Consider the following 17,836-nt stretch of genomic DNA (forward strand, 5'->3'; position numbering starts at 1 on the left):
TCCTAAGTGATGTTTGTATTTGTCTGCTGGTTTTGGCTGGGGCAGGGTTCATTTTGTTCACAGGACTGTGGTTTGGGTTTGTGCTGGGAGCAGTGCTGATAACCCAGGGGTGTTTTCAGTGGGGCTGAGCAGTTCTTACAGAGCATCAAGGCTTTTCCTGCTCCTCCAGTGGGGAAAATGGGGATGCACAAGGAGCTGGGAGGGGACACAGCCAGGACAGCTGAGCCTGGTGGATGCAAGGGATATCCCAGACCATATGACATCATGCTCATATTGGATATGGATATTCCAGACCATATGACATCATGCTCAGCATATAAAAGAAGGAAGCAGGGAATTTTTGGAGTGATGGTGTTTGTCTTCTCAAGTCGCCATTCCAAATGTGAGGGAGCTCTGCTGTCCTGGGGTTGAGTGTTTGAGCACCCATGGGAAGCCTGGAATTAATTTATTGGTTTGCTTTGCTTTTGCTTTACCTATTAAATTGTCTTTATCTCAACCCTCAGGTTTCCTTAGATTTACTTTTCCAATTCTCTCTGTGTCTCACCTGTGGAGTGAGTGGGGCTGAGATCCCAGCTGGGCTTAAACCACAATAACTTGTGAAAGCTATGTCTGTATTATCCCAACCTTCATTCTCCTTGAAATACCAAAGAAATGGCATGTTAAAATCTTCTTTTCAGCTGGAAGACCTCAGATTTTGTGCCTTACTGGTTCTGGCACTGTTTGATTATGCCTGTGAGTGACTGATGCCTCACCCTTGCTACCACTTTGGTTTTTCCATGTGAATAAAGAGCACAGCATGGGGGGCTGTCCATCCCCATTCCTGCCCCAAAACCTTGCTCTTGGAATATTTGTTCCAATAATTCCCCACCATCCTTTTGGGTACAGCTCATGCCCATTCTGACCAGCACAGGCAGATTGCTCCCCTCACCTCCTGTGGGAAGGAATAATGTGACACCATTATGAAGAACCCAATGTTCTCCCGGCTTCTGATGCTGGGAGGGACCATGGTGCCACCTCTGTGACCATCTCTGATCTTCTCAGGTCATGTCTTGCCTGAATTTTGAGAGGCTGAAGGGAGGGAGGCAGGAGAAGGGATGTTGGGTCTGTGTGCTGCCTCATCCTCCTTTCTTCTCAGGTGTTGTGTTTGTGCAGATGTGACATTGCCAAAAAAGGCCTTAAAATGGGACATAAATGGGGGAAGAGGTGAAAGCAGCAGTGGAGGGGGTGAACATGGCACTGAGCTGTGCCACACCAGGGCAGAGGGCTGAGCACAGCCTGGTTTTGGTGCCACCAGCCCAGCAGCACTTCTGTACAGCTGGGGCATGGAAACCTGGGTCAGGCTCAGCCCTGCTGTGGGAGAAGCTCCAGGGGCCTCAGGAGCTCAATGAAGCTGTTTGATCCCCTTGGGAAAGGGGCCTGGCAGGCAAAACCCTGTGGGTTTGTGTCTTCAGGGCATGGGAAGGTTCCAGGGCTCATCTTTGGGAACAGGAGATGTGTAGGGCTGAGCAGGAAGGTGGTTCAGGGCAGCCAGGAGAAACTGTGGCTCAGCACATGCAGAGGAACTCAGTGCCATGAGGCTGAGAGGGTGCCCAAACCCTTTTCCTAACTTTCCAACGTAGAACTGCCTCCCTCTCAGGTGAAATTGTGACTCTGCTCCAATTCTCTCTGGACTCTGAAATTTCTGCTCTGCCGGGATTTTATGAATATTTTTGCTGGTATGCAGGCAGCCAGTGAACTTCATCCCCAGGCTCCTTCCTCACCACATTCCTGGGGGATCCCACACAGTTTGTTTTACCCCCTCAGGTTTTACCCCTTCAGAGCAGGGCTCAGGACAGGGAGCATTCCCATGTGGTTTATGCAGCACCAAGGTGTCACTGGGTACCCCCAGAGCTCAGAAATGCTGAAGATCAAGAGCCAGCAGATAAATGAGCCCATGGAATAAAAGACTCTGCTTCACTAAGATTTCTGTCATTGAAACATTTCTACCAGCTAAAAACACGTGGTAAAGGTTTTGCCTGGCACACTTCACAACCTTCAAGGTTCCCCCTCAGTTCTCCTTTAGGAAAGAACTACTGTTTTCTAATTCCTCTTTCTGGACATGATTATTGTTGACCTTTTCCCCACCAACCCTTCCTCCAGTCTATTTAAGACTGGCCCAACTTAAAACATTCCTCATTATGGCTTACACCATGTCCACTGGACACCAAGGAGTTTCCTGCACATCCCTGGTGGGATGGTGGGTGCCCCAAACACCTTCAGGGTGTGCCATGAGCATCATCTCAGTGTGGAACCTCCTTCCCATCCCCAAAATCCCTTCAGATGGGCCCCTCTTAGAAAAAAAACCCTTAAAAAACTATTTTGCTGTCAGAGTAGCAAAAGGGATGCAGTAGGGAGCCCTGGTTTAGAGCCAGCTCCTGTGAATGAGGCTTTTGACTACCTGGCAATTTTCATTATAGAGTCAAAAGAATCGTTTGTGTTCTTTCACTTTTGGCTACCAAAATTATTTTCTCTCAAAACAAAACAAAGGATTATTGGTTTTGGCTTCCTTAAGAGCAAAAATAAGCTCGGCTGATGAAAAGAGCTTGATTTAAAGGGGGGTAAAAGTAAAACAAAAAAATTGGATAAGTGGAAGCAAAATTCACCAAATGTTTCATGCAATAAAAAAAATCCCCTAAGGTAACATTTGGAAAGCCAAATTAGGTATTAAGCCACCTTTGTTTTATTGTCAAAAGTGGTGAGGTCTGGCCAAAATGGCCCTTACAAGGCAAAACCTGGCTGAACTTTCAGGAAGACTCTGAGCTGCCCCCAGCACCCCTGTCACTGCTAAAAACTTTGCACCTGTGTTTTTTTACAGAGGGGAAAAAAAACATTGAGGGAAGCTGCTCATGTCATTGGGACCAGGCTGTTTCTCCACAGCCTCCTTTTCTGGGTGTGCACAGCCCCTTTTCTCTGAGAGAAGAAAGGAAACAAAGCAGTGTAACAAAAAAGATAAAAACCAAAGTGTGTTTCAGCACAGCTATTATTTTTTTCTCCCCATTATTTCCCCCCCCCGCCTCTCTACTGATAGGTAAAAAAAATAGATATATATTATATTATATTTTCCTTTTCTTAAATTATTTCTTTCAGCCTCAGTCCCAGCCGAAGTCCTGCCCTGTCATCTGGTAGAACTTCATGTTGAAGGGCCTGTAGAAGTCCCTCAGCCTCTGCACCACGTCCTGGTCGATGTCAGGGTGGGTCCTGCCCTTGGTCTTGCCCAGGCAGTGGGGTTTGCTGCTGCCCTCCGCCTTCTTCAGGCACGGGAAGCCCTTGGTTTTGTTGAAGTAGAAGTGTTTGTCCGTGATGATCCTCTTGAGGCCCAGGAAGTCCTGGACCCTGCCCAGCTCCCCCGCGGGGTCCCTGATGAGCCTCTCCCCGCTGACAAAGAGGATCTGCCCGATGGGGAAGTGCAGCAGCCAGTTCTCCAGGTGCTTGGCGTAGATGCCGATCTGGATGGCGCTCCACGAGGTGTCTATGAGGCCTGTAGTCCTGTTTTTGAAGGTCAGGCTTTCAAAGGTGGGGATGTCAGGCTTCTTGGAGAGGGTCTGGGTGTAGTCCGAGATGGCTCTGGTGACGGGGTCGCGCACCACCACGATCAGCTTGGTGCCCTTGCTCATGGAGGAGATGCGGGCTGGCGCCTCCTTGGTGACAAAGTAGCTGGGGGTCTTCTCCATGGTGATCTGCCCCTCCAGGGTCCTGGGCATCAGCTCCCTGCAGAGGGGGAATGAGGGACGTGTCAGTGACAAAATGTGTGGGGTTCACCTGCCCTCTGAATAGAGAGACAAGCTGAGAAGAAGGGAAACACAATTCTTATCTCTTGGATGAAGGAAAAAGGAGAAGGAGAAGGAGAAGGAGAAGGAGAAGGAGAAGGAGAAGGAGGAGAAGGAGAAGGAGAAAGAGAAAGAGAAAGAGAAAGAGAAAGAGAAAGAGAAAGAGAAAGAGAAAGAGAAAAAGAGGGAAAGGAAAGGAAAGGAAAGGAAAGGAAAGGAAAGGAAAGGAAAGGAAAGGAAAGGAAAAAGGAAAACACTATTCTTATCTCGCTTGCTGTGCCTGTGTTGTGCCAAAGTGGAATGCAATGTGGAAATTGTTTACCCAAATGAGGTGTAGGAGCCACAGGAGCAGGTGACTCCCAGCTCCTCTCCTTGTCCTCCTCATCCCTCTTGCCTGCCACACCACATCCCATCCCTCACACACATCACTGCTACACCACACCCAGAGCCAGGGATGCCTCAGGTTTGAGCTTTTCTATTTTTCAGATTCTGTGCTGCTTTAGTGTGTGGGTCTGGGTTCACATCAGGGGATGGTGAGCTCTGTGCACAGAGCAGGGAGACAAAACAATTCCTGCTCCAGCTGGGCACCAAGGACAAATGATCCAAATCTCAGCCCAAGAGCACAAACACCGTGGGCTGGAGAGAGAAAAACAAGGATGGGACTGGATGGGCTAAAGCTGGAATGGGACAATGAACTGCAAGATGCAAATGGAGCAGAACTGATCACAGTGAGAGACCCCGTGCCCGGTCGTGCATTTTGGGGCCATTTTGGTTCATCTTGGGTGCAGCCCTGGTGGATCCATTGAGGAGATCCTTCTAATAAATCCCTGCTTTATTCTTTAACTCTTTGGCCTCTGTTCTAGGCCAGCCTTCTCAGCAGCATCTACAAACCACCAGATTCCCACCCATCATGTGGTGACACACAAACCCATCCTCAGCAGTTTCCCTCTCCACAGCTGATCTGCCATGGTCCCATCCTTCCCAGGGGGGCTGGGGGTGGCTGCAGCCCCTCTGAGGTTCCCCACCATGCCACCAGCAGCTCTCCTGGCAGCTGCAGCCCCCATACCCTGCTCCCTTGGCTCTGACCCCGTGTGGGGTGAATGGTCCCTGTCCTGCAGCAGCAGCATCTGCTTTGCAAACCTGAGCGACCTGCCAGCAAAATTGAACCCATCTATCAAAAAAGTAACAAGGAAAAGCCAACAGCAGCTAAAAACAGCAATAATAACCAAACCCCAGGCTGTTATGTTACAAATGAGAGAGCAAGGAATGGCCCTTCCTAAAGCAATTGTAACCACCTGACACAGGGGCTGAGCAAAGATGTGCTCCCAGAGAAGTCAAACCTTTGCTGAGGGTGTCTGTCTGGGGAAACTCCAGGAATTTGGGACATTCAGGCTGCGGAATAAGCAAGCTGAGGAGTATGAAAGATCTCTCATGCATCCTGAAGATGTGAAGATAAAAGGGAATCCCCACTGACAATAATGTGATGTTAGAGCACCTTCCTGCTTTCATGGCTTGGGATGACTGCCGGTGGATGTGATAACACCTTAAAGCAAACTGCAAAGGGGAAATCTGCCCTCTGTTAGCTTTTCCCTGCTTTGCAGCAGCTTGATTTTCCTCTGGAGAAATGTCCAGGGTCTGGCTGGCATTGGAGACCCCAGCCTGAAGCAGTGGTGGGAAAGGAAATCTGTCATGGTGGCAAGTGCTGTTCTAAGGAGGTGCCACTGAAGGGTCATTGCAGGGAAAACTTATTAAAGAAATGCTGCTCTTTCTGAAAGAGTCCCACAGCTCTGCAATCAGCCTTGGGTGCTGGGGAAAAGGGAAAGGAGGGGCCAGATCTGCTCCCAGAAATGCAACAAGGTCACAGGGTGGATGGGACCCTCTAGATAGGGTGGAGCAGCAAGGCAGAGAGGGAAAATGAACTGCCTGAGGGGGCTTGTTTCATCTCTGACTCCTCCCCAGAACCAGCGCCAGAATCCTGTCCCCAGGCAGGAGCCAGACACGGTGGTGACAGGCGTGTGACAGGGCTGGCAGCCCTGGGGGAACACAGAGCCCTCTCCAGCATGGAGCTACCAGACAAGCCGGACAGAGAAACTGAGGCACAGCCAGCATCCTGGCTTGGTGCAACCTCACTGACAGCCCCACAGGGGTGTGTGCCGCTCCCTGGGTCACTGCTGCCACCAGCAACTCATTTCCTCTATTTCTTCTTCTTCTATTTCTTCTCTTCTTCCTCTTCTCTTTGTCTTCTTCTTCCCCCACTCTCAGATTCTCTGTGGTTGAGATGACCCCAAGGTATTAAAAGTCTCTTTTTCCCAGCCCTGCAATCCAAGAAGGAGTCAGGATTCTTCAGTTCTGCTTTTCAAGGTTCTTTTATTTTCTGTTATCTATTCCATTCTCTCTCTCACCTGCTGAGATCTGTCCAGCAGGTTGGGTTGTGGCACAGTCCCTGCCCTTGGGGTGGTGTTGGCTTTTTATACTAAGAACTACACGTACTTTATTTACAATAATATTCCAATACCCATCACCTATGTTAGACAGTCTGTCTCTACTCTAAACCAATCCAGAAGTGTCACCATCACAGCAGAAGATGGAGGACAAGAAGAAGAAGAAAGAAGAAGGACAGGACATGCCCAGATTCCTCCATCTTGGCTTCTGAACCCCCATTCTAAAAACCCCAAAATTCTACTTTTCCACCCTGTGACAAATTAATTATCATTCTAATTAAAATCATGGCTTGTAAATCTTCATATAAGGTTAGTAATTTTTTCCATGGGCTAAAATCAAAGGCACAGGTGTTTGTGACTCTGTGCCAAGGTCTCTGAGCCCCCTGCCAGGGTCTGGAGTACTCCAGGGCAGGCAGAGCAATGTCCTGAATTCCCACAACCCACCATCTCTCTTTTTCTTCCAAATCATTTTAAGCAGTGATTTTGCAAGAGGAATTTATAAAAAACCCAAACCCAGCTCTCACAAGCACTCCCCTTCCCCCAGCCCAGCCCACACTCCCAGAAGTGCCATTGCAGCATGTTCAGGAGATGATTGAAAACAAAGATGCTCTAGCAAAGAGTGATAACTCCATGTAACCAGCAGCGTGGATGGACATATAAATTCAGGAATGCTGCCTAAAGAGATTAATTCCTCCCTCCCATGAGGCCAGCTGCTAAGCCCAGGGGCTGTGCAGCTCACAGGGCTCTGTGCTTGCTTTGATGAGCTGTGAGTGTGCATGGGAGTCAGCTGAGCCTCCTGCTCTGCCCTCCCTCAGATCTCACGTGAAATCGATACAGGGAAAGATGCATTTCAGGAAACTGAGAGAAATTTAAAGGAAAAAACCTCCAAGAAAAGCTGTGAGACTGAGGATGCTGAAAGGAGAGGGGCAAAAGATCAGAGAGATCTGCAAGGAAAAAAAGAAAATCACTCACTGTGGTGTTGGATGTGAAATCAAACCCAGTAGCAAAAGGACACTCTTGCCACTGATTTTAATGAGGATGGATTAAGCTGGGCTTGGAGCAAAACAAGAGGCAGGAATAGCCCTGGGAGAGGACAAGGAGCCCTGGGTGTCTCCTATCCCTCCCCATCCTGCTGTCCAGGCATTCTCTCTGCACAAAGATACAGCTCAGGGAAAATTCTGGTGTTATTGGAGGGATCTGTGACACAACTGCCATCTCTCAGGGGACGCTGCACCCTCACAAAACAAGCCAGGGGCCTTGGAATTTCCTGTGTCTCTGCTCTTCCATCCCCATGGAAGCTCTGCAAGCCATGCAGGATGAGGGTGTCACCTGCTGAAATATTTGTGGTTTTTTCCCTTGGCTGTGGTCAGAAAGGTTTCCAGCAGCTCTGCCTCACTCCCACTGTAAGGAAACAATCTCTGAATTATTTACTCCCTCAGGATGTGCTGAGGTGGCTGTCCTGCCTCCCTGGCATGGTTCCTGTGCCCAGGGCAGCGAGCTCCCTCCTGTCACTGCCATATTTTCTGAAAAATCCTCTTTGCCCAGGATTTTTTCTCCATACATATATATCTATATGATATATATCATATAGATATATCCTATATATATATGGGGTTTTTTTGCAAGGCCATCCTTTACAAAAAACCCCATATATATATATATATATTATATATCTTATATACATCCAAACTTGTTTCTAGCTCCATTTTTCTCTCAGCAATGTCTGTCTTATCCCACGGCATTTCTAAGTCAGCATTTCTTATCTCAAGGTTTGCACACAGATGCACACTGTGTGAGCCTTCTGTCAGGTTTTGAGGATTCCCTACAAATCCATTTCCCACCCAGGGGTCCTCTGTGACAGTGTTCACAGGGGTCTGAGGATGAGGGAAGAGATGAGGATCTGACTCCATGTTTCAGAAGGCTGATTTATTATTTTATCATATATATTACATTAAAACTATACTAAAAGAACAGAAGAAAGGATTTCTTCAGAAGGCTGGCTAAGAATAGAAAAAGAAAGAATGATAACAAAGGTTTGTGGCTTGGACTCTCTGTCTGAGCCAGCTGACTGTGATTGGCCATTAATTACAAACAACCACATAAGACCAATCACAGATGCACCTGTTGCATTCCACAGCAGCAGATAACCAATGTTTACATTTTGTTCCTGAGGTTTCTCAGCTTCTCAGGAGGAAAAATCCTAGGAAAGGATTTTCCATAAAAGAAGCCTGTGACAGTCCTCTGCAGACCCTCCCAGCTGCACACCCAGTGCCATGGGCACCTCCACTGCTTCCACCATTCCACCTCAGCATTTAAAAACAACCCACTGCAGGCATCTCAGTGCCTCCAGAATGGCCTGACACACCCAGCTCCCAGGAGGTCACAGCCAGGAAGCCTCATCCCTTCCTGAGGAGCTGGGAAATCCATCTAAGGAATGTCATGGAGGATGCAGCTTGTTTGCTGATCGCTCCAGAGGTGAAGATCCTTCCTGCACCTCAGGGAGCCAAGGCAGGAAACAGCAGTGTCCCTGAGATAAGGGGGTCACACAGCCCCAGAGACTCTGCCAGAGTATCACAGAGTGACCTTGTGTCACCCCTTGGTGTCCCTGCCCTTGGGGTCACTGCCCTTGGTGTCTGTCCCTCTAGGACACGAAATAACACAATGTGGGCACTGGAATCTCCAAGGTAAGAAGAAGGGCAGTTTAATTTCTGACTCCAACATTTACAGATTTCCAAAAGTGACAGCGGATTGGAGGATGACAGTGCCACCTCTCCAATGACACTGGACAAACCAACAGTCCATCTCCTCCTCCAGGAAAGAACGTAAACCAATAATTATTTACAGAAAATTGCATGAGAATGTTTTGTTACAAGAATGTAAACATCAGAAGGCTTGGAAGAACTTAGAGAGCAGGGTGACAGGTGTCACTCCTATTGGTGTCCCTATCCTTGGTGTCTGTCCCTCTAGGACACAAAATAACACAACAGGGACACTGGAATCTCCAAGGTAAGAAGAAGGGCAGTTTAATTTCTGACTCCAACATTTACAGATTCCCAAAAGTGGCAGCGGATTGGAGGGTGACACTGCCACCTCTCCAATGACACTGGACAAACCAACAGTCCACCTCCTCCTCCAGGAAAGAACGTCAAACAATAATTATTTACAGAAAAGCACGTGACAAAGTTTGTTACAAGAATGCAAAGATCAGAAGGCTTGGAAGAACTTTGAGAGCAGGGTGACAGGTGCCAAGGTGTCACTGCCCTGTCTGCAGAGCCTCGGGGCAGTGCAGTGAGGGGCAGCAGCTGCACACAAGGAGGGGGCTCTGCTCTCCATCCCATGCCCCGCTGTGCCTCCCGTGCTCAGCCCCTGCCCCCCTGCTCTCCTGGGATGGAGAGCGTGTGGATCAGAGCTCATTACAGCACGCAAACCCTCTGTCTAATTGCTCTGATGAATTATTGAGGGGCTGGGCTGCTGCTTTGAGGGCACAGGTAGTGGGGAGCGCTGTGCCCTGGGGTCTCCTTGTGCTGAGAGGTGATTCCCCATGTCTCAGCATCCCGTGACCAGTCTGGGAGAGCAAACTGTGCCAAGAGGTTCCCAAAAAAACCCTCCCTGCTGGAAGGCACATCTGGAGAGCAGCAGGGCCTAAGTGCTATTGTCAGGCAGAAACTCCCTGGTGCCATTAGCCCTGCAGGCCATTGATTTCCTCTGCTGGAACAAGAAACTCATCGGGGCTGAGGCAATCACAGGTGGCACCTCCAGCTCCTCTGGGCTGCCCAGCTGGCCTTTGGAGAAAGGCGTTTCAGATTGTTTTCTCTCCAATGGGTAATTGCTGGTAAATCCCAGCCCCTCTGCCCACCAGGAACAGATGAGGAGCCCCAGGGCTCTTGGTCACAGCTCTTCAACACGTGTCCAACCTTTGTATGGGAATGGAGACACCACCAGGCATCTTCTGAAGGATCTTTCTGTGCCATGTCTGCAGTGCTTGGTGTCACTGCCCTTTCTGTGACATCCCCTTGAGCTCTTTAAGCCAGAGCACTCCCAGCAGCTCCAGTCATGCACTGGAAAGGACAAACTCCTCCTGGACCCAACACTCATCACCTCTGGTCTCCCCAGCACCATGTCCAGTTTAACCCCAGCAGTGGGCAGAGCATCGCTCAAAAGGAGCTTTGCCAAATTCTTGCAGCACCAGCTGATTCTTACAAGGGAGAAAATCAGGCTCACAGACAGTGATTTTATCACATTTTCAATGCCATTCCCAAATGAAAAGGGATTCTTTATCACAACCTGCTGACTCCCCTCTATGTCTGTCATGCCAAAGGAGGATTTTCCAGCTGAGACAATGGACATGATCCTTTCACATCCCTTGCAAGTGCAAATCAAGAGCTCCCTTCTGCCACCCCAGCACACAGCAAGGTCAGTCCCTGTTTCTCATCCCAGCAGAGGATGTGGCTGGACATGAATCCCTGGACCCAGCACCCACCTAAAGCAGAGTTTTGCTGTAAGTCCTTGCCTGTTTGTCCACTGCCCCATGGAGAGGGAGCTCCCAGCCTCTTTCCACCCCACAGATGGATGCCAGGAGCCACAGCCTTGAAGGGATCAGCACAGCCTCCAGCCTGCACCTCACCTCCCTCAATTACAATCTTAAACCATCCAGTTTTGGCACCTGCATTGAGATTTTTGTTTGTGTGGGCTGTGGGTTTGTGCCCAGCTAGGATGTGAACAGAGCAGGAGATGGCACGTGCTCTGAAAAGTTCAAAGAGCAAAGACTGAGGGATGACCAAAAAACGGCTACAAATGACCCAGCACCTGATATAAATAAATCTCCATCTCATTCTTTCCCTCTAAGGGCACCTCTGAAGTCTCACAGGGGTACATCCACCCAGAAACCCTCACAGGAGCTGCTGCTGGGCTTGGAGGGAGCAGGGCTGCACCTTCCCCACCTGGACCTGGGGGAACCCTCTGTTTAAAGGCCTTCAATTTATCATGGTATTTATTAAAGGCCTTCAATAGACACACCTTGGGCACTCAAAAGCCTCCCAGAGGGGCTACACCCAGGATGGATGATGGTCATGAGTTTTTCAGACAATTTTAACTTTGGTCCATTGACATATCAGTGGTTAATTGTCCAATTACAGCTTCAGGTAATGGAGTCCTATTCCCTCAGTTTGCTCTCCCCTCCAAATTCACTTTTTTTGTACTTTTTGATGCCTGAGGCTGTGGGGTGTCCTTGAGTTTCAAGCCCAGAGGAATTGTTTTGTCTGACCAAATTGTGAAGGCAGCAGCTGGCACTTTATATGGAGTTTAGAGTTATGCACTAAAGCAATGCAGGATCTGAAAAAGGGCTCTGTAAATGGGAGAGTGTGGAAAAACCTCCATCCCCAAACCAACTTCATTCTCCCTCACTCAAGGATCTCCAAGACCCCATTTCAGTCCTGACTAAGCAAATCATCTCAAGGAGGAAGGTTAAAGAACTGTTTGTTATTGGAAGTGTCTCCCTCTTTAGGATTCGTTTCTTTTTGATAAATTAACTCCAGCTCCATTACTTCATGATATATTTCCCTTGACATTTAATTATACTTACACCAAACACATTAAGCCAATCAGTCTGAACAGCTTCTTATTAATATGCAAATTTCTCCTTTGAAAAGCCATGAATCTGTGAAAAAAAAAATCTCTACAGGCTTCAATTAGGCCCTTTTGGGAAGTTGGGAAGTTCCCTGAGAAACACCCTCATGGCCCAGGGCAGGAATCCAGCGCCACAGATTTTGGGGATGGGAAAAGAGGAGGCCAAAGCACCTTCTCAGGTATGGAACCATGAGAATAAGAGGCTGAATTTTGCAAACCAACAGGGTGTGGGAAGCTTATTCCCATCCCAGCATCTTTCCATGGGAATCACTGCTTGTCCTGTGTGCAAGTCATCTTCCTCTGGGGCCATAAATGGGAGCTGCAGAATATTCCCTGAAAATTCAGCTTTGAGCAAAACCAAACAGGAATCTGGTTTCTTATTTCTCATCCCAGCACCTTTCCATGTTGCCTGTCCTGTGTGCAAGTCATCCTCTTATTGGGCCATAGATGGGAGCTTCAGAATATTCCCTGAAACATCAGCTTTTAGCAAAAACAATCAGGAATTTGGGTTCTTATTTCTCATCCCAGCACCTTTCCATGGGAACCACTGCTTGTCCTGTGTGCAAGTCATCTTCCTCTGGGGCCATAAATGGGAGCTGCAGAATATTCCCAGAAAACTCAGCTTTGAGCAAAAACAAACAGGAATCTGGGTTCTTATTTCTCATCCCAGCACCTTTCCATGCTGCTTGTCCTGTGTGCAAGTCATCCTCCTCTGGGACCACAAACAGGAGGTTCATGTGGGAGCTGCAGAATATTCCCTGAAAATTCAGCTTTTAGCAAAAACAAACAGGAATCTGGTTCTCCTGGCGCCATGGGCAAATGGGACATGATTTGCATTAGGCAAATAAATGGAACTCCACAATTAACCATCTGCCCTGGAACAGATTTAAGATTTGCTTTAAAGCATCACTTCCCTCCACCCTCACGTCCATCTGAACGCTGCAGGATTTTCTGCTGGGAAACCAAGTGGGAATTCATTCATTGAATCATTCCCGTAATTGCAGGGAAACATCAGTGGAGGTACCACAGCCAGGGTGGCCTTTGGCCCCACGGATGTGTTTCCTGTGGATTACACCAAAGGACAAACCACAAAACTGCTTCAAAACCTCTCAGAGCCCCCAGTTCCCACCAAAAGTCTTTAGTCACCAACCCAAGATGATTTCCTGGGAGCTGCTGAGAGCTACATCATCATCTTGAGAAAAAGTTTTATTTTATTTCAAGAGAAGTTGCAGGTTTTCTTAAAAAACATCTGATTTTCTGTATTTTTTTTTTTTATTCCCTACAGTTAGACATCAAGATCAGAAATACATTGCAATCAGTGTGCTATATAAATAGTCCAATTTTGGGAAACAGCTCTCATGAGCAATAAAGAAACCCAATTTACTGTGCACTATAATAAAAATATCTCTTTTACCATATAAATCAAACCCAAGTGAACAGATAAAAAAAAAAATAAACTCAACCCCCCTGGTTTCTGCCCACAGGCACAAGCAGGCTGCCCTGGGGAAGGGCCTGCCTGCCCTGTATAAATATATACAAGAGCAAATCTGTTAAAAATTGCAGCCACCACTTTGTTTTCTAAAGGTCCCAGTTTATCTTTGGTCAGGAGAAGGAGAGGTCGGCCAGAAACACAATCCTTTCCTGTATAAACACCACAGTCAGGGCTGGCTTTAAGTGCATCATATGGTCTATATTTTATATGTGTATATATATATAGAGAGAGAGAGAGGAAGAGAGATTTTTCAAGCCAGTCAGAGACATAAAGTGATCTTATATCATCTAAAACCAACAACCAGACTTGGACTTCTGGCAGTTTTCCTTGCAGTTGTCCCTGCCACCCCCCTGCCCCTTCCTCCCAGCTGCTGGAGCACGCTGCTGCCTGCCCCCATTATTTCCCACAAAGGCATATAAATCACTGTGGAAACTCTTATTATCTTATTTTCCCTCTGCTTCTCCCTTGTCTGTTTGGAGAAAAATTAATGCATTTGTCTCTGGAAAAATGTGCAGTCTCTATAATTCAGCTTTAAAACAAGCACAACTAGCAAATGGATAGAGCTCTGTTAGGAGACTCATTTTTCATGTGGGTAATTGAACCCTTCCCTTCGATTTTTCCTCTGGGTGTTAAAGACAACTGATGCCTCCCTGGAATTCGCTTATGTCTCAGAAAGGTGGAAAGGCAGGAGAGAAAAAGCAGGAGAGATAAAGAGAGAGGAGAGAGAGGGGGAGAGAAAAAGAGGAGAGGAGAGAAAGAGAAGGAGAAGAGAAGACGAGAAAGAGAAGGAGAAGAGAAAGAGGAGGAGAAGGAGAAGAGAAAGAGAAGAAAGAGGAAGAAGTGAAGGAGAAAGAGAAGAGAAAGACAAAGAGAAAGAGAAAGAGAGAAGAGAAGAGAAGAGAAGAGAAGAGAAGAGAAGAGAAGAGAAGAGAAGAGAAGAGAAGAGTCCAAAGCACATCTTAGAGCGTTGGCGGTCTCTGTAGTGGGACCCTGGGGAGCCTCCAGGCAAACATCTCAGATGGGATTTTCCCAAAAGCTGGTGCAGCTTTGATTTGGGCAGCTTCTCACCACCTGGGCTGCTGAGGAAACCCATCCCCATCTCAGGGAGAGTTCAGTGCCCTGCAAACCCATGGATCACCAGCCCCACTGTGTCCTGCAGGAGCCCCAAGCCCAGATGTGGCCTGGGACACACACACTGCATGGCTGAGGCCAGCAGCTCCATCCTGATGCCTCTTTCTACACCCAAAACTCAGGGAATCTCCACTGCTTTGCTCCCTTTGCCAATGGCACATCTGCCTCCACCAGAAAATGGGAACCCAAACCATCAGGTCTCCAAAAAAGTCCCCCAGAGAGACAAACCCCAAAAATCACATCCAGATTGGAAATAACCCCTATCCCTGGTGCTGGGGGATGCCTCTGCCCACATCCTGATCCCTCATCAGCCCTGGGGCTCCAGTCAAGCCAGACAAAAGGGAAAAGTCAAAGCAGCGACACAATCAATCACCCAGAAGAATTCAGGAATAATTCCAGAAAGGCCACAATGAACTGAGTGCTCAGGCCAGCAAAAACCATCGTGTGGCCTTCACATTCTCTGGAAAAATCCCTTTGCCCAGGATTTTTCTCAGGAAAAGGGAAACAATTCTTATCTCATTTGCTTCTCCTGTGTTATGCTCATGTGGAATGTGTTTGGAGATTGTTTACCCACAGGTGATTGTTTAATTGGTTTCTGCTGTGAGTCGTTTTCACTCTTTGGCCAATCAGGGCCAAGCTGTGTCAGAACTCTGGAGAGACTCACGAGTTTTCATTATTATCTTTTTAGCCTGCAGTAATTACCCTTTCTATATTCTTTAGTATAGTTTAGTATAGCATTCTTTAATATGATATAGTATCATAAAATAATAAATCAGCCTTCTGAGAACATGGAGCCAGATTCACCACTCCTGCCACAGGGCACCCCACAAATACAATACCCTGGGGCTCAATTCAAGCCAGACAAAAGTGAAAAGTCAAAAGGGTGACACAAACAATCACCCAGAAGAAGTCAGGAATAATTCCAGAAAGGCCACAATCAAGTGAGTGCTCAGGCCAGCAAAAACTCTTGTTCCTTTGTCTCTCACTGCATTATCTCTGTCCCCTGGGAGCTGCATTATTGCCTGCAATACATAATAATGCAATTTGCTCCTTTTCCATGTCTGCCTCATTTTTCCTTGGTGCCTGGGCAGGCCATGCACACTCACTGCTCCTGCCATGGAAAAAGGGAAGGAAGGAGAGGAGTTGGGGTGGGAAACGGAGCTGGAGACAGGAGTGGGGGTTGAGAAGCTGCAGACAACGTAAAGAGGAGTAAAATGTTGTCTGAAAATTCGAAGGACACAGAAAAAAACACTAAATGGAGGTGATTTGTGAATAAAAACCCCAAAAAATCCCAACAAACCCAGTGTTCCTCCATTCTCCTTCCCTCTGAAGAAATGCCACCAAATCTCAGAGACTGAAAATGAGTGCAGGGACTAAACCACCTAAATAAAGGCAACTGATACAATAATATTGGAAATAATATTGGAAATGGGCAGTGGATGCAGCAGGCTGGGACCCACTGGGCTGTACAGCCACACCCGGGGAGTTCTGGGCACCCTTGTGTCTCTGGAGATTGTGAACTGACTGCTGGGGTTTGGGGAGCAGGGAGATGGATTTTCTCCCTTTTCTGCAGAAATAAAAGGATCTGCCAGCCAGGATATTGTTGTGGAGTCCTCAATAGTTCAGCAGAGATTATGATAAATTTTGGAAATTCCTGTGGCATGCCCTGGGCTGCTGGAGATGCTGAGTGCACATCTGTGAGTGTATCTGTGCCTGCTGGGGGTTTATGAAACACCCAGACACCTCAAAGACCTCACTGCTGAGAACAGAGGCTGTTCCTTAAATTATGCTGAGAAGTGACTTTTTTTATGTGTCACTACACATCTCCTGCTGCATGGCCAAAAACCCTTTATTTGTATTACAGAAAAGGGAGCCTGACCTCAGGCTGTGATCTAAAATCCATAGAGTCACACAAGTTTACTCTTGCAGTGGTTCTTCATCCTTCCTGTGCCAGGTCTTTGTCCTTTTGCTAAATGAAACTTTAATGGCTGGGAAAGGGCTCTGTACTTTCATTAGCAAAGCAGTCGGGTGCAAAAGGGGGAAAAGTCTCCAGAAAGCTGAAAAAAAATCTTCCTGGCCTAATCTGCAAGTTCTGGGCAAGGCAAGGGCCAAGGCAGGGAATTTAGCCATTTCTCACAAGATCCTGCAGCAGCAAGAGCTCTTCCCTGAGCTCAGCAATTCCACCTTCTCCAGGGAATGCATCACTGTCTGATCCACTACCAGCGCCATCTGACATATTTCAGGGAGTTTTAGTTTGCAGCAGATGCAGATTTCAGGAGTAAATGGCACAGCAACCAGCTCTGCTCTGCTCTGCTCTGCTGGTCTGCACCATGCTCAGCTTTGTGTCACAGGGAGGGGATGTGGAGGCTCAGGAGGGGGCAGTGACACCGAGGTTGTTCAGAGTGAATACAGGAAAATAAAATAAAATAAAATAAAATAAAATAAAATAAAATAAGGAGGGAGGGAGGAAGGAAGGAAGGAAGGAAGGAAGGAAGGAAGGAAGGAAGGAAGGAAGGAAGGAAGGAAGGAAGGAAGGAAGGAAGGAAGGGAGGAAGTGGTGGAAGTGGCGGAAGTGGCGGAAGGAAGGAGGGAAGGAAGGAAGGAAGGAAGGAAGGAAGGAAGGAAGGAAGGAAGGAAGGAAGGAAGGAAGGAAGGAAGGAAGGAAAAGGAAGAGTTCTCCAGAATATGGATGGACTATAAAAACCCCAATTATTGACATCAAGTTCATAAGTCAACTTGGGTCATTTGGATCCAGGGCAATAGACACTGCTGCTCCTCACCCAGCTCTGAGCATGGGCTGGAGGTTTCAGATCAGCTCCTGAAGGTGACTCCAGCCTCTCCTTTTCCAGCCCTGCCCTGCTTGGCAAGACCAGCCCTCCTTCACCCTTCATTTCTCAGCATCCAAAGACAAAACCCCTTTCCTCTTCCATCACACCTCCCTGGGAACAGCAAGGAAGCACAGGCAGAACGGACCAAGCCCAGGCTGATACTTTTAAGACTTTAAACCCCAGACAGAACCCACCCCAACACTCACTCATCACCCATGGTGGGTCCCACCTTGCAGGGAAGGGGGACACGGGGACCCCTGGCATGGCGTGATCTTTCCATTCCAACATGAGGGGATTTGGAAAAGGATCCTGAGCCTTGGGAGCCCAGGTCTTCTGCCCTTAAGCCACGTTGGGAAGCCCAGACAGGACCCCTGGAGATGAAGATTTTGAAGTGTGATCAAAGAGAGCTGACATAGCAAGGGGGATTTATGTTCCTGCAAATGCACGCTGAAAGCTTCTTAGTTACTCCAGTGGGGCTTTTTCCAAAGGGGCCTAAGGGAGTTAGGCACTTAA

General features: G+C 47.8%; 1 protein-coding gene across 1 annotated transcript in view; it reads right to left on the reverse strand.

The window, feature by feature from the left end:
* Nucleotides 1-3,128: 3,128 nt before the first annotated feature.
* The window catches only part of LOC128938601 (heparan sulfate glucosamine 3-O-sulfotransferase 3A1-like), a 43,173-nt gene continuing 28,465 nt past the window's right edge, over nucleotides 3,129-17,836 (reverse strand). The window contains exon 3 of the mRNA XM_054278918.1: nucleotides 3,129-3,747. Coding sequence (XP_054134893.1) covers nucleotides 3,129-3,747 — 619 coding nt within the window. The remainder of the gene's footprint in view (nucleotides 3,748-17,836) is intronic.

This window comes from Melozone crissalis, unplaced genomic scaffold (genome assembly GCF_028551555.1).
Source record: "Melozone crissalis strain CALT ecotype California unplaced genomic scaffold, PUWL_Pcris_2 ptg000026l_1, whole genome shotgun sequence".
In the NCBI taxonomy this organism is placed as follows: Eukaryota; Metazoa; Chordata; class Aves; order Passeriformes; family Passerellidae; genus Melozone; species Melozone crissalis.